General features: G+C 41.7%; 1 protein-coding gene across 1 annotated transcript in view; it reads right to left on the reverse strand.

The window, feature by feature from the left end:
• The window catches only part of DTNB (dystrobrevin beta), a 136,232-nt gene that overhangs the window by 19,160 nt on the left and 96,739 nt on the right, over nt 1-20,333 (reverse strand). The window contains exons 11-15 of the mRNA XM_087823408.1: nt 19,515-19,604; nt 16,017-16,104; nt 8,063-8,148; nt 7,106-7,219; nt 5,161-5,257 (exon numbers count right to left, since the gene is read on the reverse strand). Of these exons, the coding sequence (XP_087679534.1) occupies nt 5,161-5,257; nt 7,106-7,219; nt 8,063-8,148; nt 16,017-16,104; nt 19,515-19,604 (475 nt within the window). The remainder of the gene's footprint in view (nt 1-5,160; nt 5,258-7,105; nt 7,220-8,062; nt 8,149-16,016; nt 16,105-19,514; nt 19,605-20,333) is intronic.

The raw sequence follows: 20,333 nt of genomic DNA on the forward strand, positions 1-20,333 counted from the left end.
CATCACCACAAACATCTGGAAGAAATGACAGAACAAGGCAAATCAGGCCAGGCCCATGGGTTCAGAGACCAAATCCCGGACCACCAGAGAGCATCACCAGCTGGACAGAGCACATGGCTGGCCTCTGCCCTGTCCAATTCATTAAATGCTAACTTCTAGAGTTGTAAAGAAAGAACCTTAGAAACCATCTAGTCTAACTTCCTCATTTTATGCATCAAAAGGCTTAGAGAGTCTGACTAGCCCAACATATAACTATATAGGGTAAACCAAAAGAAGCAACTCAACCATGACTCAAAAGCCCAATTATCTGTCACCATTTGCAATATTCACAGGTGTTTAGGCATATTTATCCAGGGAGTGGTTCTCAAAGTGTAGAATATAGACCACTAGCAGCAGCAGCAGTATCTGAAAACCTGTCAGAGATGCAGATTTTGGACCCTACCACAGACAAACTGGGTCAAAACTCTTGGGTGGGGCATGACAATGCATTTAATGAACCTTTCAGCCAATTCCAATGATGCTAGTGTGAGAACCACTGCTCTAAGAACTTGCTCAACTAGCAATTCACATGCCCACAGATTCATCTCCGATGCAGTCCCCTCCCCTTGCTTTTGGGCTGCTGTGGTTTTTTCAAAGATGCACATGCACCCCCATTCTGCAGTACACTGGAAACTGCTTCAGGGCCCTGAGAGACCTTACTTTTTCATTAATTCAATACAGGTTCATTTAGTACTTCTTATGCATAAAGCTCTGGAAACACGAGATGGCCTCTCTTTTAGAGCCTCACAGTGATGCTGCGCAGAGCAGGCGCTTGCTAACTACCAGCTATCAGAATTCACCCCCAGGCGCCGTAGAGAGCAGCACAGTGAAGAAGAGATAAACACTTCCAAGTTTCTCTCTCCTCAGTCCACTGTTCCTCAGCCACTCTGCCTTTTAACGGGCGTCTCTGCTTCCCTTCTATGCCTCATTGTGGGTAACTGTGGTCAGGGAGCCCCTGCTCTTTGGCCCAAGTATGCACATCTACAAACCATTGCAATGGCTCCATTTAAACTGCACCCATCCAGCCAGGCAGTATTTACTGAACATGTGTGGAGGAAGTCTTTGGAAAGGATGAGGGCTTCTTGGTGTGCAGATCTGGGTGCAATGGCAAAAACGATTTCAGTAAAGCCAAGGAATTAGAAAAGGGAGAGAGTAAGTGAAAATTTGGAGGAAATAATTTTATTCCTGCAAGGGAGAAGCATGGGCTAGAAATTAAATGGGCACCAAAAAATTTCCAACTCAGCCCAGGAAGATGTCCTTATAATCAAAGCCAGCTGCAAGATGCCTGGCCAAACCTAAACTCACAGGAGCCCAGGCAGAGTGGGCGCCGAGCATGAGCTGCATCAGCCTGAGAAGCTGGGGTCTTTAAGCTGTTGCATCTGACATTCATGGCTCTAGTTAGAAGGGGTTAGAGTTTTGCAGTTGGGAAGCCATCTCCCTTCCTAGCTAGGCTTCCCTGTGGGGCAGAACACTGTTCTTCTCTTCACTAGGTAAGGCAAACAGCCCTAGGAGACTTAAGAAACAATTTTAAAATGTGGGCTTTTTTGCTGGCACTGTGTTGAAATGGAAATTGAGATGGTGGGGGAGGGATGGGGCGATCCTGAGAGGCTGAAATTGCATCTGAGCTCAAAAGACCATGATGTAATTTCTTAGTAGAACTGTTCCTAAGGCACCTCCCTATTCTTGCTGTTTTCTCCAGGTTTGGGATTGGAGAAAACACTGCTTTGGTTCAACAGAACAGGGAAGTTTCAAAAAGCAATGCTTCATGTTTGCACATTTGGTGATTATTGTGTATAGTTTGTCCAAAGACATGAAATCATTAAAATCTGCACTGGACTCATGTGTCAGGTTAGGATGAGGGGGGGACAGGGTGACATCTGCAGGGCTCAGAGGCCTCCCATGAGCATTGGGGGTGGGAGAGGGTGGACTTTGGCAGAGTGTTACTTATGACAGTGTTATATGATTTAAACTCACAGAAGTCATTCAGATAAAGCCTTGAAGGCTCTGTCAACACAGAAAACAGGCAAGATGCACGGTCTCAGAACATTTTTGTTATCAATTGGTCAGCTGGGGTCAGTAAACACTGACTGATGACAAGGCACAGAAGCCAACTTGATTTAAAGGGGGTAATAATACCTTAATTATAAAGTGCAAAACTGCTATGTCACTTAAAACACGTGAGACTCTTCCCAGGGAGAGTGCCTGGCTAGGTGGCCGGAATAATGCAATAGCCACTGTAGTCATCTATAGAAAACTTTATATCCAAAACATCCTTTGCAAATTGAAAACTGCAGAATTCATCTGGTAAATATGTTTCAAAAGCAATAATGGAAAAATGGAAAGTGAGGTAGCAAAGTATTGGGAACATGATACAGAAACTGAAAAACCAACACATGACCATTTCTAGATTAAAGAAGTAGTTTGAGGCAGAGGTTATCCATATGCTCATTAATGATGGGGAAATGTAAGGAAAAGACACATTCAGAGCATGGGTACCTGAGTGTCCGTCTACATTATGTCATTTAAAAAGAACCCAAAACAGTAAGAAGGTCCCTGATACTCCCTGGTGACAGGAACTGAGTCTTACCACTATATGCCAAACACCTAAACATGTAACTGTAAGACAACAGCTAAACATGAATTCAATACTTTTTATTAAATAAATGTATGATTGATTTTTCCCCATCCTTGTTCCAAAAAAAGGATTTAAGATATTTGTTAAATGAATTCATAACCAATGGTGACGCTTCATACGTATGCTTCTCTAAATGATCATTTTTCAGATAAATAGACAAAGTACTTAATATTTCACTAAAGGAGGGAAATGAAAGAACTCCGTGTGAAATGGGAACTTGTCATGTGGTGTATTTTAATTTATGAGTATCCCAGACCATGTGGCTTGATTGTCCATTTGACTAACCGCTTACAGCTGTTTTATGAGAGAATTAAATGCTAGCAGACTGAACATCAATGAAAGGACAGTCCTTTGAAATTAAAATTAGAATTGTAAAGGGTGCTCTTATTACGCAGTGGTGAATACACATTTTTAAATAGTAGGAAAACACCTCTGGAATTTTAATAGAAGTCAGTGATCCCTACATATGCCTCTTTGGGAGTGTATATACAGAGCACAAATTAAGACTGTAATCCTTTTAGGAAGTTGGACTAGAGGAGTGAGATTTCAGCTGTGAATCCTAGTCAGGGGCTAAGAAGACAACCTTCCCGGCGGGTCTGTACATTCTCCCTCCCCGTCTGAACGGCCACAGCTGGCCTAGTGGGTAAACCATAAGGTGTTTAAGAACCTGGTGGGGATCCTACAAAATGGGGCAGCAGGGTCCTGCTTATTTTAATGAAATTGTAACTGTAAGACAACAGCTAGAAATCTAAGGAAACTCAAGGATTATGGGTTCAGGCATCAGCACATTCTGCTTTGCCCAGGAATACGAGCGTCAGAGCTGAACTATAGTCACAGTAATGCACGTGGGGCTCTGTGCCGGGAACTCTAAGGAACACCGAGGGAACCAGCTGACGGGAAAGCGTGCAGTGGTACTTAGAGGAAATTCACTCTGACTTCCCTTTAGCGTGCAGAAACCTTTCACCTTTTACAAAAATCAGCCTGGGGTACCTTCCCATCTGTGTCCGGGTAATGTCTGAGAACATCTTTCTGAAAAGGAGGTTTGACACAGGGAAGGAGTGGGTGGATCCCGTTATCTCCTGACCTCCAGGTGGACTAAACTCACCATGGTGGGGCTTCCAAAACCCCACGAGGCTGCAGGTGTTCCACAGGCCACATGAGTCTTAAGGGCAGCTCTGCTGTCTTCAGGGGCTGATGGGTTGCTTAGCCAGATACTTGACAACTATTGGGATCTGGCCCAGGTTTTATGCATAAGGATTTCTTTAAACAAGACCCATTTAGACATCATCTACTTCTCAGGAGAAATCCTTGTTCACAGGGTTAATGTAGAAACATGTCCGAGCCCAAACAATCCCAACATCCAGGATCAAAGCTAGAAGCAAACTGAACTCAAGACTAGAAGTGAGTGTCTTGAGCAAGTCAAAAGTCAGTTTAAAACACATTCACCCAAGTTGCTAACACTACTGGCTTCATCTTTAAGGGACTGGTTTGGAATTGAAGAACTGGCATTTTCCATGTTGTTATCTTCCTGAGCTACACCCTGGCCCAGACCCTCGTCACTTCGGGCCTGGATGATCTCATTAGTCTCCCTATTGCCCTTTAGTTTCTCCCCTTTCTTACCAGTTCTGCATAATTTCCTAACTACTTTTGCAAAACCTTCAGAGACTCTCCTTTATCATAGGATTAAATCTGCCCCCCTCAGCCTGCTTTGGAGTCACTCCACGTTTTGCTTTTTCCACTCTGGCTGCTAACTTTGTCCATCACAAAATACGGTCGTTTCAGAGCATAGCCCTTAGGAATTCACAGCATGAACCAATGTGCTCTGGCACTGCTGCTGCACAGCTGGGCAAATAGTTCAGCTCAGTGCCAATAAAACTGTCCAGGTGAGGACATTTAAATGTCTAGCGTGCCTTTCTCTGCTCTGGGGTGTAGGGGTTGTAATATATTTTCAACAAAAATAGACAGTTATACCTGAATTACTTGATTTATTCAGGCCCCAATCTACCATACCTAGAACAAACACATTAAGTTATCACTCCGAATAAGGTAAAGTTATTGATTAGAGTTGATTTGATAAGATTGGTGTGCTTCTGTAATAGTTACTAAAAAGGATACTTAATATTTGTAGGTGGAATATTTAAATATTTGTCTTAAAAAGAAACTAAACAGTTGGGAAATATTCATTTTACATAGCTAATATGCTATTTCTAAACATTCACAAAAGCAACTATTTCAGGACATTACTGTGGTTCCAGTTACTAATTTTTCTTTTATAATGAGGCTTTACACTAATTTCGATGCCTGTTATACTGAATTAGACTGCCGATATGGAGGTTTACCTGAAGACTGGGTCTAGAGAGCAATAAATAAGCCTTTTACCTCCCCCTGCTCCGACACCACAGGGGAGGCTGAGCAGCACTGCCTGTGGAAGTGGACCAGGCAGCTGACAGCGGGAGGAGACCTGAGAGCAGGCCACCAGCTCTTACCTTCAGTAGCTTCATGAGCCCCTCCAGCTGAACCATCAGCTCCCGCCTGCTCTCCTGCAGTGCCGACATCCTCTGCTCCAGTTCGTCTTTCCTTTGTCTGTCCAAGAGGAAAAGCCCATCGTAAGTGAAACTGAAGATAAAGGGTCTAAGGCCAGGGAATATCAGTTTTGGCCTGATTCTGCTACTTAGCAGCGTATGAGATGCTGAGCAAGTCATGTAACCTGATACCTTATGTGTAAGAAGTTCTATGTATCTATTTTGCCCACTTTACTATTGTGAGATAGCAGGTAAAAATGCTCTGGAAAGTACGCATGGCCAAATAGAGAAAAAGTATATTACTACTGAAGTGATTGAAAAAATTCTTTGTTAGGAAGTCACATACCTCATTGAGAAAAATGCACAGAACCAGTCCAAATTTAAATTAATAGTGGAGAAAATGTATGAAAACTGCCCAGGGAAAACAGCTTTCAGCAGTCAGTGCTTCCCACCCCAGACACCAGGTTCCAGAAGTGTGACAGACTCAGGATGACTGTGTGTCAAAGAGAGTTCTCTGTTCCCTGAGGACAGACTTCATGTCAGTTCTAGCTGAGTATGTCCAAAATCAAACTTAAGACTTTTCTTCTCCATTGGTTCTCTTTCCCAGCTTCCCTGTCTCTGCCACTTTATCTTCCAGTCATTAAGGCTGAAAAACTCGGTCCTCTTTGCTATCCTGTATTTGATTAAGTCACCTACCTCAGACAATTCTTTCCTGGAAATTTATGTATCTATCTTTGCATTCTCACTTCTCTCACTTTCTCCAAGTGTTCTTTACCTCACGCACACAATGGTCTCTTAGCTTGATGAATCCTGACTTCATCTATTGTGGTGAAAAAACAACAACAACAGTGCAAGACCTGCAGTCCATCATTTACTAAAAATATGCAGCCTTGGACAAGTCAATTTTCTGAGCCTCAATTTTCTATTCTGTAAAATGGGGCCAATAATAAATTGTATCAGTATTTTGAGGAATAAGAAAGTGTGTTTTGAAGTTTGAAACGCTGCTTGAAGGGAAGCTGTGTTCGTGTCATCACCCTATGTGATAACCTCAACGGAATCTCTAGCATCATCAACTCCCACCTGGCACAATCTAGACCCCTGCTGTCCAATGTGGTAGCCAGGAGCCACGTGGGCCTACCCAGCACTGGAAATGTGGCGAGTCTGAACTGAGATGCACGAAAGTGTAATATACACATTGGATTCAAAAATTTAGTGTGGTCAAAAGAAAGTAAAATGAGGTTTCATTAGTAATTTCTTAATGTTGATTAAATGTGGAAATGATAGTACTTTGGATATACCAGGTCAAGCAAAAGATAGTACTAAAATTATTGACACATATCTTTTAGTTTTTCACCGTGGCTGTTAAAAAAGTTTTAATTACATGTGACACACTGTATTTCTATTGGAGAGCACAACTCCAGACCCACCTATAGCCCTGTCTTTAGCACCTCACCTCCTATTCCCTCCCATGTCTGGATCTCCAGTTCACTTTTCCCTAAACAGATCCCATCAATTTATGACTCTCTGACTATAAAGTGCCAGAACAGATCCAGAGGTCAGGGAGAGCACTGCTTCTGCCAAGAGTCTCTAAAGTCAGACTAATTAGCGAGAGAGGAAGACTGAGTGCAGCACCGTGGTCTTCCTGAAGCAATCGCACAAGTATGAACACTGTTCTGCCTGTCACGTAACTGGAGACTGGTGCTCACCTAGTTCTGTAGGTGAAGCTCTCAGAGTGTCTGATAAAGGAACCCAAGCATCTGAAGCAGTCACAGAACGAGTGGAACGCTTCAGTGTTCGGTCTCACACGACCAGTTATCCTGGTAAGTGGATTCTGTCCCACTAATTCGGTTTCCTGAGATATAAACTCTTACCATAGCAGATTATAACTCGACGCCGCATCCCCACTTACCTCAGCAGCCGCAGCTCTGCCAGCAACGTGGGGTTCTGCTGGGCCTTCTCAGGGGTGGGTTGGGAGGCCTGCTCATGCTCCAGACGGAGACGCTGAATCTCCTGCAGGATCTCTCTAGAGAGGATGCAAGAAGGGGGGATGGCCACACAGGGCCTCATGACTCTCTCTTCCTGTTAGAAGTTTCACTCCAGTAGTGCGGCCTCTACCGTCTTACTCTGATTGCTTCCACGCGACCAAGATGTGAAATGGATACCTTCCTAATACTGTGGCACTTCACACTTATTCAATGAAACAATCCTTGTGGCAGAAAAAGCCATCAAAATACTCTTCTCAAGAACTTGAAAAAAATCGCCACAGAAGGAAAATGACAGCCAGAATACTCTGCGCCTCCCTGGGGAAAGGACAGGAGGACACCCTGCAACCTCCTAAGGCAGGTCCTGTGCTAACCGCCGCCCCCCTTCCCAACCCTTGCGCGCTGGACAGCTGCCTCTACCTATGCTTGTTACACTGCGTCCAGTTTCCTGGGGCTGGTTCCTACTTTCCAGTGCATAATGGTGTATTGTCTGGTCTCCAAGCCTTTAAATGGCTTTTTTAGTAAGAGACCAGTCACATGCAGCCTAATGAGCCAAGAGAAGATGACCAGATAAAGCAAAAGGCTCCCAGGAGTAGAGTGGAGAAAGAATCAGGAGAAGAACACACCTGCGGGTAGGAGAAGGCACTGGGAAAAGAATCTACCTGAGAGCACATGAGCAGGTTTTGGACTAGCACGAGGAATATCATGCAGATTTACAATTTAGTGTCCAGGGAATTTCCTGGACTTGGGCTGGCCTATATTCACTGGGGTGGGTGGGATCTTCCTTTGTGCTCAAAGCCATCTAGTGTGCAAGGAAAGTGAGAATCAGACCCTCACATGTCGAACGTGGACTTCAGCAACTGGCTCAGCCCCGGCATTCTTACCTGTTTTTGTTTTCTAGCTCTGCAATAAGCTGTCTTTGTTGTTTGTTGGCATCAAAGTTGAAGCTCAAGTCAGTGGGGGGCCGGATCTAAAGTGAAGGGAAAGAAAGGTTTGTTTTCTGATTCAAATATCCAGAGTCCTATATAGACTGATTTTTTAAAAATATATTTTTATTGATTTCAGAGAAAGGAAGAGAGAGGGAGAGGGAGAGAGAGAGATAGAAACATCAGTGAGAGTCACTGATCGGCTGCCTCCTGATGGGGACCAAGCCCGCAACCCAGGCATGTGCTCTGACTGGGAATAGAACCACGATCTCCTAGATCATAGGCGATGCTCAACCACTGAGCCACTCTGGCTAGGTAACCACTGACTTTGTAAAAACAGATTTTTGAGTTAAAAAATACCTACCATAGAACCCACCTATTTTAAGTATACAATTCAATGAGTCTTAGCAAATTTAAACAGTTGTGGAACCAATCACCAGAATCCAGTTTTAGGACATTTTCCATCACCATAAAAAAGTTCCCTCATGCCAGTTTGTGGTATGAACTTGTTAATCACTCCCATCCCAACTGCAGGCAATCACTGGTCTGCTGTCCAGCTCTGCCTTTTCTAGAAACTTCATATAGATGGAGTCACATAACATGTAATTGTTGGTTTCTAGCTTCCACTTAGCATGATGTTACTGAGGTCCATCCACGTTGCTCCATGAATCAGCAGTTCCCTCTTTATTGCCGAGTAGTATTCTATTGATTCAGCTTTGGGCTGTTAGAGTTGCTATGTGTTCACGTATGTTTTCATTTTTCCTGGGTTAGCACCCAGAAGTGGAATTCCTGAGTTTATGCGGTAATGCTGTATTTACCATTTGGAAGAACTGTCAAGTGCTTTCCCAAGAGGCTATGCCATTTTACAATCCCACCGACGACGAATCAGGGCTTGATTCCCCACATCCTGCTAACACCTGCCATTCTCTTTTTGGTTTTAATCATCCTAGTGGGTGTGAAATGTCTAACTGGGTTTTAAAAAACTGAGATACAGTTTACATGCCATAAAACTCACTGAATTGCATACTTTGAAAGTATACAATTCAGTGGTTTCAAATATATTTATGAGGTTGTGAAACCCTCACCACTATCTAATTCCAGAATATTTTCATCACCCCAAAAAAGAAACCCCATACGCATTAGCAGTCACTCCCCATGGTCTCCTACCCCACCCAGACAACTACTAATCTAGTTCCTGCCCCTATGGACTTGCCTATTCTGAATATTTCATACAAATGGAATTATACGGTATGTGATCTTTTATGTCTGGCTTCTTTCACTTAGCAAAATGTTTCCAAAGTCCATCCATGCTGTAGCATGTATCAGTATTTCAACCTTTTTACGGTAATATTCCACTAAAAGGATACACCGCATTTTGTCTATTCCACAGCTGATGGGTTGTTCCCATTTTTCTGCTATTCTGAATAATGCTGCTATGAACATTTGTGGACAGGTTTTTGTGTAGAGATGTATTTTCATTTCTCTTGGGTGTTTATCTAGGAGTAGAATTGCTGGGTCATACGGAAAGGTAACTGCCATTTGAGGAACTGCCCAATTAGTTTCCTAAGTGGCTGCACTACTTTACATTCCCACTATCAACACATAAGGATTCCCTTTTCCCACATCCTTGTGGACACTTGTTATTGTCCTTCCTTCTGATCACAGTCACCCTAGTGGGTGTGAAGTGCTATCTCACTGTGGGTTCAATTTACATCTTCCTAATGGCTATGTAGAGCATACATTCATGTGCTTATTGGCCACTTATATATTATCCTTGGAGAAATCGTTGTGGTTTTGATTTGCAAGTCCACTGATGTTTCTAACTCTTGTTACCCCATTAAGAATATAAAAGCCAATCAACACAAACTAGGAAAATGGGTGAACAGGCGATGCTTCCCCTTTACCAACTAACCAGAACGAAAGCTCTCAATGAAGGCACCATGGCTACGCTTTACTCTGCACATTCTTAGTTCTGCCCAAAACATGACCTACGATGAAGCAGAAACTTTGTTTCCTATCTAATGTTTGAAGATACAATGAGTACAATAAGTAATTCTTTTCATGTGGCACTTCCTAAATAAACAGGGGCAAAGCAGCATAGCAAACCTGGGTGGGAGGCTTTTCACCAAATTACCAAATATTTTCTTTCTTAAAGAAAAACAAGGTGATTTTTCTTCCTCCAGAAGAGTGAAGCAGCAGCCAACTCAGCAGACTTTCTGTATTTCATGAAGAATCTTGTGAGAGCCTGAGCTGACCCTCGGAAAAATGGCTCACCTGAGACTGAGCCTGCTACGAAGAACAGATTTACAATTCCTGAAACTGGGGTTAAAACTAATGGCTCCTTCTTAGAGTGCAGCCAGGGAAAATTATGGATGAGGAAAGGAATTTGCTTCACAATGACAGAAAAACAAACAAAGACCCCACAGTATTTCACTGGGAATTTCTAAAGGATCTTTTCCGTTCTGAGTGTCTGACTGCACTGCGAAGGCGTATTTCACGGAGGAGGTCAATACCGCGATCAAGAGTTAGCAGCAGCAGCCACTCCTAAGGGGCAGGAATCTTTGGCGCCAAGTAGCCACATAGCTTGAATACAAAGACAGGGGCGGGGGTGGGGGGTGTTCAAATCCTGTCCCCCCTGGGGCTACTGCACAGGGAGAGCCCGGTGGCAAGTGTCCCCTGAGGGCTTATTTCACTGGTCACATTTTAAACACAGTCAAGTGCACATTAAATAACAGAGAAACTTAGGGTTTTATTTATTTACTATCTTAAACACCCTGGAGCACTTTTTAAAAAAAGAGCCAGGTATCCTTTTTCCTAAAACGCCTCCAGTACACTGAAGAGAAAAAAACAGAAAGGGAATTACTAGGTCATAAAGACACAGACTACTTGGGAAAAAGAGACCTAAAGATGATTTCCTTCAAAAATGGAATACTTCATTCTTCGTTTCAACAAATATTTCCCGAGCGCTTATTATGTGCTAGATACTGTTCTAGAAACTAGGGATGCAAGTAGCTTAAGCTACACCGGGAGAGAAAGATAAACCAAATACACAGGATGAGTTGTGATAAATTCGATGAGGCATAGGGTAATGCAACAGAGGGAGCGGAGAGGCTCTTTAGATGCGGTGCTTGTGAAACGGCTCCCAGGGACTCAGTGAAGTGAGGAAGGGAACAGGGGAGTCGGAGGGAAGCGCGCGCTGGGCAGGGGAGGGCAGAGGCAAAGGGCCTGCGGCTGCTCCTGCTTGTTCCTGGGTCAGTACTGATGGGGGGGGGCTATGGTGAGCGCGGCAGGTACCGAGCTAGGAGGGGAAGCCAGGGTCCAGGTCGCACAGGGCGTGGAGAGGAGCTTCCGTTTCGTTCTGAATGTGGTGTGGAGCCACAAGGGGATTCTGAGGCGGGAAATATATGGATTCCAAATAGCGCATGAACATCCTCTGCCCTCAAGGAAGTGGAGCCCAACCCCCATTCCTGTGGGGCCCGTCCACAGTGACTTCCCTCCGAAGAGGACAAGTGGAAAGGGAGGAAAAGAGTAACTTCATGTTGGAGAAACCTGACAAACACTTCCTCAGCCAGGTCATCAAGGTCAACATCCACAGGGATAAATGATGTTGGTACTATGTACACTTGATATGATGTTAGAAAAACGGCACCTACCTCGTCCTCAAAACTCACAGACCCGGTCTAATCATGAGAAAAACATCAGACTAATCCCAAGTTAGGGACGCTCTACAACACCTGACTAGTACTCCTCAAAACTGTCAAGGTCATCAAAAAACAAAGAAAGTCAGAGAAACTGTCACAGCCAAGAGGAACCTAAGGAGACATGACAACTAAATACAATGTGGTGTCCTGGATGAGATCCTGGAACAGAAAAAGGGCATTAGGTAAAAAACTAACAGAATCTAAAGTATGGACTTTAGTCAATAATAATGTATCAATATTGGCTCAATAATTGCAACAAACATTCCATACTAATGTAAGATGTTAATAATAAGGGAAACTGCGTATGGGTTATATGAAAATTCCCTGTACTAGCTTCACAATTTTTCTGTGAACCTAAAACTGTTCTATACTAAACGTTTATTACAAAGAGCACTTGGCTACCAAGTGGAGAATTTACTGGGGTAAGAATGCAAGTAGATGGACTAGCTGGGAATCCTAGGTTTTGCTCTCTGCTGGCCATGTAAATCTCGTTATTTTGTTTTATTCTACCTTTATTTTCATGTCTGTAAAGTGGGAATATTTACAAAAAGACATGTGAAGAGGATCACTTCCTCTGTCACATTAGCATTCTCTTGGGTTTAGTAATCTCACAGAGCTCCATCGTCTTTAATGAGATGGAGACACACCTGAAAAGTACAGGATAAGAAACGAGACCCCTCTGAGTAAAACTGGGCAAATGTTATACAACCAAGGAAAGCCGACAGTCAGCAAACTGCAACCTGGTAGAATGCATTTCTGCAGCTCCTAGAAATAGACTGGCGACGATGAGTTCCAGAGAGATGTTCCTGGTATCAACCAGACTTCCTGTGTATCCCACGGCAAGTCCTCCATCATCCCAACCCCATTAGACTAACTGGAGGGCTGTGGAGTACTGACCTCTCTCTCATCTCTCAAAAACCCAGTAATGTTTTTTAGGGTAGTGGTTCCAAAGTTAGCTGTAAATAAGAAGACTGAAATTTTACCTTTTCTTTTTTACATAAAAATCAATAGATCCAAAAAACTCAGAGATTCTGATTCGGTAGGTCTGTGATCCAAAGCCAAGGATCCAAAGCCAAGGATCTCTATATTTTTTAAATGCTTCACACAGTTATATATGTAGCCAGGTTTGACAATTACTATTTTATGGGGAATTTTGAGCCATTAAATGTGTGCAAAACACCACATGGATACTGTTGATCTTTAATTCTAAGGAGCCATAGGAGATTTCTGGAATGGTACACGATGACACACAATGAGGCTGTGGTGGCTAAAACTGGGCTACCTGAAAAAAAGCTTCTCAAAAATGTGTACAGGTTAGGTGGGATGAAAATACGGTAGTTTCCCTTTCCTTTTACCATCTTCCAAGTTTTCCATTATGAGCTTTTAATTTTTTCATAAAGAAAAAAGACTTTAAAAGTAAACCCAAAACATCTGATTATATCTTATGCTGGTGATGTTTGTGATAAAACTTTAAGACTCTGTTGTTACTATTATGATCTACCACACACTGTAGTTTAGTTTAGTTTAATTTTGTTTTGTTTTTACGGAATTTAGGCACCTCTGAAAAACAACTTGGTTCTCCTGGGTCATCTGAGCAACTGAGAATTTCTTTATTCAAGGGTGAGCCTGAAGAGGTGTCAGGGGTTATATGTGCCACCTGGGGAGACATGAGGGCTCTGCCACTGAAGCACCCTATAGGGTGCAATGTAAACTGCTAAAATGATGTAATGGTCTTTCTTTGTGGAAGAAGGTTTTTTTGGGGGGGAAAAATCAATACAAAGCCTATCTGGCAGGCTATAAAATTCTTCTGAGCACTACACCCACTTCATGCAAAGCACTTGTATCAGTGAAAGATTAGCGGATTAGAAGTCCTCTGTTTAACAGAAGTCTAGTCGAGAAGAGTCCTTCCTGAGAGGTCCAATATTTATAAGACAACTACACTTTGGAAAATAAACTGGAGATGAAAGGGACCATATCAGTATTTAGTCTCAAGCCCATTCTAACAATTATCATTTTCACACGAATAAGAGAATTGGTATCAGAAATTATCAGGTGTAAACAGACTTATCTTGTTTGCGGTGAAGGAGAACTGCAATCTCCTTTTCAGGGTCAAATGGCTTTGGGGCTTTAACTTACAGCATTTAAAAAAAATAAAAGTACTGTGTCAAGTCAACAAGACTATATAATGGCATTAAGCATACTTAATTTTAAAATTCAACCACAATGCTGTCCATCTCAACAAATTTAATTGATTTTACTTACAAATTTTAATTGCCAAATTAATTTGAACAATTGTTACCGACTGAAGGTATGTGTGAGGTTTAACTAATGAAACAAAATTTTGCTTTCTCCTAGATGGTTTTTCCCTCTATTCTGTTCTATTTCACTAACCTTTAGAGTTATACTGCTAAGAGACTGAAGCGTGACCTAATATCAGATTTTCAAAGAAAAGATTTTGAATTCTAAACAAACCTGAAGGAATAAATTATGTTTTTGAGAGGAGAAACAAAGCAGGACTCTCCAGTGGCAGCTTTTATAAATCTACCTTCCTTTGGAAAAGTAAATATCAATTGGTAAGCATTTCTGTAATTAACACGCTGTGTGTAGAATTTGGTCCTGAGAGATCTGGCCTGCCTGTCCAACCTGACTTCACTCAGTATTGTTGTCTATAAAGCCTCCAACCTCAGGCCTTTACATATGTTGAAACACTCAATGGGCACACATTACATTTTCTTTATCTAGTCAATGCTTACACAGTCTGGTGTTTTGGCTTCAGATTGTTCCTCCTTTCATCCCACTCTCTGCTTGTATTCGATGTTTTTTAATGTTATAGTAAATCGTATTTTTTCTTAATTTAATCATCTAATTGTTCACTGCAGATAGACGGAAATAATCAATTTTTTATATTGATGCTGTATCTTGAAATACTGCTATAAAGTCATGAATCTATTCTAGTAGCTTCTGTAGATTCCTTAGAACTTTCTATACACAATCATGTCAACCGCAAATAATAAGTTTTACTTCCTCCTTTCCGACGTTTCTGCCCTTTTCTTCTTGTGATGTTTCACTGGCTGGGGCCTCCGGTGCAATTTTGAATAGGGGTGGTGAAAGGGGGCATCTTTGTCTTGTTCTGAATATTAGGTAGGAAACATATTTCAAAATTTAACCTCTAAATGTAGTATTAGCTGTGTGTTTTCTGTAGGTGTTACCAGGCTCAGAAAGTTTCTTCTGCTCCTAGTATATCGAGAAGTTTTATCATGAGTGGGTATTATATTCTGTCACATGCTTTTTCTGCATCTATTGAAATGACCTTATAATTTTCTTCTTTAAACTGCTAATATGGGGAATTACACTGGCTTATTTTTGTGCATTGAGTAAGTTTGCATTCCTAAAATAAATCTCACTTGATTATGGAGTATTATCCTGTTTGCATACTGCTGGATTCAACTTGGTAATATTTTGTTAAGGATTTTTTTCATCCATGTTCATAAGGGAATTTGGCCATCAATTTTCTTTTCTCGTAACTGCCTTGTTTGATTTTGGTCTCAGCTGACTGGGCCTAATGCGATGTCCGGGAAGTGTTCCTTCTTCCTCTGTTTTCTGTTGGAGTTTCTGTGAGGGCGCTGCAATTTCCTCTTTAAGGGTGTGGTAACATTGAACAGGGAAGCCCCCTGCGCCTGACCTTTTCCTCATGAGAAGTTAATTACCAATACAACTTCTTTACCAGGTTTAGAACTATCTAGGTTTCCTATTTATTTTCATGTCGGTTTTGTTCATTTGTCTTTCGAGGAATTTGTCCGCTTCATCTAGATTGTCAAATTCATTGGAAAAAGCTGCTCACACTATCCCCTCACCATCCTTACAACGGCCGCAGGACATGCAGCAATAATGTCTCTTTTTCATGTGTGGTATCGGTAATTTGTGCTTTCTTTCTTTTTTTCTTGATCAGGATTTCTAGAGATGTATTAGTTTATTAATCTTTCTAAAGAATCAAATTCACTCTTTGATTTTCTGTTCTTGATTCATTTTTAAAGAAAGAGAATATTATCTATAAAATTAAAGGCCGCTGTAATCCCTTCTCTAACCCCGCGCTCTCCCTCTGTCCCTGGGGTACCTGTTCTCCTGAGTTTCATGTTTATTGCTCCCCCACCACTTGTACGTCAAAGTAACGCGAACGTTTGCTACCCTGCTGGAATCCTCTACTCACTCACCATGTTTCCCGCCTCCGCGGCCAGCCGGGCAGCATAGCGAGCGATAAGCCGGTGTTCCTCATCCAGCCGGCTCGGGCTGTCCAGGACGCTGCCGAGGGGACACAAATGCAACACGTGTCTATTAAACACCCCCACTCTTGCTTCTCTTTTAGAAAGACACATGGGAGAAAAGCTTGTAAAAAGAATGGTAACGAAAGGGCTAGAGGGCTGGATCACAGATACCAATGGTCCTCTGACTCACAGGGGATTTACAGAAATGAGGCCACGTGTGTCATTTCTTTTCAACAGCACATCCCAATGCTCTTACACCATCAGAAGGGCATTTCTTTTTTTAATGCAAGGACTGAGAAAAGACAGGGCATTCACAAAGTCTGAGAGAGAGATTTCTAATCAAATGTTTTTAAAAACTCATGACTTTTAGACGCAGGTCTTGAATTCAAAAAGACCAAGCATCATGAAAAAGAGGGCTGAGGAAAAGTACAATTAATACTGGCTGAGGAATCCAGGCTTGGACAGGCCCAGTATATGGTCAAGTTGGAGAAGATGGCATGGTATCAAACATTTCCTTTCAATGCCTCTTTCTCTTCTTTTACCATGCTTCTTCCACAAATATAGCCCCATCTTAGAGTGAAATAATTTAGTCCATTACTCTTTAACAGGAGTTCCAGCACTCTAAAAATTTAAAGACCCACCTAGGTGGGTATCAGGTAATGCCGCACCTGGATGAAAAAAGGGTTCTTGAGTAGCAGGCCAGCTCTATGCCAGGCAGTGAACTGTAGGTGAAATAACTGACTCCATAAACTTAGCAACTTACATCAACTGTCCTTTGTTCATGTCAGGGCACTCCTAGATTAATAGGGACTGCGGCTATATAATTCTCTTGAGGTTTGGCAGAAGCTTTAAGATAACAGAGATAATGATGACTGACCAGGGATGGCTGTTGTGACTTGCTTTTACTTTGGCCCTTGGAGTTCTAAAAACCCTTGATAGGAATTTAGCAATATGACAAGTTATACGAAAAAATTAAAGGTATGAGTTCGGTACTCATCAAATCTTGTTATAATTACTGAAGGGAACCCGGGAAGGGTGAAGTTAAATTTAACAGAGATCCACCTGGCCTTTTCATGTACACAATCAACTGTATTTCTCCTAGATTTTTCACCCTTCTATATTCCTATCTCTGTGACTAATTCTTTAAGTTTATTCTTTCCTCTAGGATAATTTTTTTTAATGAGCTTTAAAGTTTTCTCCTTGTGACACTTCTGAACACTTTATAATTTTAGGTGTGCAAATGTCAGCCTCTAGCATGTATAATCATCCTCTCAAAAGATGATCTTATAATAAGAACATGCTACCATCAGCTAACTTAAATACCTTACAGCCAAGGCTCCAAGGTCAGGGCTGAAATATATTTGTACCTTAAAGATGTTTGTCTGAAAAAAGAGAACTATGTTTATCTTTTAAATAAATAACAACAAAAAATGAACATTTAACAATACGGCAGATAATATTGTGGAGGGACTGGCAGCCTAAGAAGTGAGACTTAAAATGGTTGACCTTTGTTTTCTGGCAAGGGACACAATGGGTTTCTCTGTGCAAAAAAGCCCCTTCTCCGTCACATTCCATCTCCCAGGGAAGGTTAATCCTGTCTGTCAATCCTGTACACCCAAGTGCAGACAACACAGTTGCTTTCATTGGCTATGCTTTCTAGCTAGAAACTAGAACTTTATGTTGAGGAGAAGCTTTAAGGTCAATGAAAATTATGAGGAAAGTGAGAAAAGTTCCCTGTTCTGCTTGAGCTGACTTTCATTTTCAGAATTAGCCAGCAAATTTCTTATTTTTTTCAAGGAAGTATGAAACTCAGTTCCTCAGACTATAAAGCAAGAAGAGATGCAGTACTCACCTAATCTTCATGTTCTCCCAGGGTTCCCGGACACCAATTCTTGAGCAGGGAGTCTTATCCCTAAGCCAAAAACTTGAGGACCTTGGCTAAACCTACCATAAATCTTCTTGGGCTGAAACATCAGGTAGCAGTCGCTGTCCAACATTCTGTTGCTACTTTCACTATGAAAACTTATAATCCCCTGGACAATTACCCTGATTTTAAGTGAGCTGTTCTGTTAGGGGTGAGATGACTCTTTTCCTACAGACCAAGGGGCTGGGATAGAGTGCACAGAAATTATCTGTTGGATGAGAAGACACTCTTTGTGACACAATGCACAAATATCAGGCCCTTCCTTCTCTCCCATAGGATGAGCCTGCCAAACACACCTGGGAAGGAGGAGAATCCGACCATCTCTTTAAGGCTTTAGGGATAGGTAAATGCCTAAAAATATCAATGCTATTTAGTCATACTGGGAAGACTATGGGAAATGGTATAAAGTAGACTATTAATAAGAGTCCTTTTTAAATATATGTATTTTCTCATTGATTATTATTTTTCTGTTATCATGGGGAATAAGAATGACCTTCCCAAGGAACCATGACATGCTATGGGCAAAACTAAGATCAAAATTTAAGGCGCCAGCCTCTCTTATGTGTTTAATTTATAAATTATGGGTTTTATTTTCTCTAAAAATAAGAATTTCAAGTTGTCTGGCACAGAGACTCTTCTTTGCTGCCATGTAGAGTGGAATGAATTTAGGGATTTAAACTTTACCTGCATTCTCTTTGCAGAGTGTGATGGGTGTGGGCATGGAGTGGGCAGGTGGCTTTGGGTCTGCCTGAATGTAGTAGCACTTTGTTTGGCATTAATTCTTATAAAGGGTGAACTCTGATATAGGTAGTGGTTATCAGACATTCTTCTATCCTAACCCACTGAGGGATCAGTCACATCCCCATATTAACAATGAGTCACTACCACAGTAGTTTTCAGGGAAAGGGGTATGCAGGGCTACTGTTACAAATATAATTATTATAATATAAAAAGATGTATATCATTTGGAAAAAGTCCCTTAGGTGACAATGATCTAATACCACTACTGAAAACCACTGTTTAAATAATCAACAATGACAGATTTGGGAGAAGAGATGGAGATGTAACATGTAAAGATGTAACAGGGTGATGGTATCAAATATTGGACAAAATGAGATATCTGTGAGTTGATCAACCCTCAGCTTTGAATATCAACAGAAAGGTTTCATTATTTAGGCAAGACTGAGCAGGAGCCCTCCGTGAATGTACATCTCTGGGACCGCGCATCTCTCTGTGGTTTATACGATAGTTAAGTATAACCTGAAGGAAGTGAGCTCCACTTTCAAGGAGAATTTCTGACTATATGTTTAGGTAAAGTGCCTGGGCTTAGCAAGGCTCCTTCTCCTTTAAAAGAGAATGCTTTGGAAATTACCTAAACTCTGCCAAACATAGCTGGTAGCTTCTCAAGAAAAACGTCACATGCAGAGCTCTTTCCGGCTGACAACCCCAGGTAGGTGACACAGCTCTCCCTCCCTCTGCTCAGCCCCTGGGTGCCCGCCTGCTGCGGCTGCCCTACCACTGACCGTGTACAGTGCTGAAGACGGGCCACATAGGAGGCTATCAGCGCATGCTCATCGGCCAAGTGACTGGGTATATCCTGGCTATACAGTAACCTAGGAACAACGGAGCAAAGACAGCAAGCATGACACAAACACAGAGCGAGAAATGAGCACGAATTAAAATGGGCGAATTTCAAAGAAACGTAGAAAAATAAATCGTAATAAGAAAAATATTTTTAAAAATCACAATACATAATGAAATATGGTGTTAGACCGTAGGGAATATATCTCACATATCCTTTGAACAAAAGTAGTCCCTCAGGAGACAGCACTGTTTTTAATGAGAAGTCACTGAAAAATCTAATCTTTGTTCCCCTTTTTTCTTTAGCTGCTTTTAATATTTCCTCTTTATCACTGGTTTTTAGCAACTTGATTGTGACATGCATTGGTATGGTTTTCTCTGTTTACTCTGCTTATAGTTTGTTAAGCTTCTTGGACATGGGGTTTAAAATTTTCATCATATTTGTAAAAACGTATTTGAAAATTTGAAAAAAAAAAAAATTATTTAAATAATTTGTCTCTCCCCACTGTTAGCTTGACATTGTTCTGTAAGTTACTGACATTCTGTTCATTTTTCAACTTTTTTTCTTCTCTGTGCTTCATTTTGGATAGTTTGCCTTTTTTTTTTTAAATATATCTCTATTGATTTCAGAGAGAGGAGGAGAGAGGGGGAGAGAGAGAAACATCAATGATGAGAGATTCATCGATCGGCTGCCTGGGCACGCCCCTAACTGGGGACTAAGCCCCAGGCATGTGCCCTGACTGGGAAATGAACGGTGATCT

This window comes from Miniopterus natalensis, chromosome 13, assembly GCF_054644295.1.
Source record: "Miniopterus natalensis isolate mMinNat1 chromosome 13, mMinNat1.hap1, whole genome shotgun sequence".
Classification (NCBI taxonomy): domain Eukaryota; kingdom Metazoa; phylum Chordata; class Mammalia; order Chiroptera; family Miniopteridae; genus Miniopterus; species Miniopterus natalensis.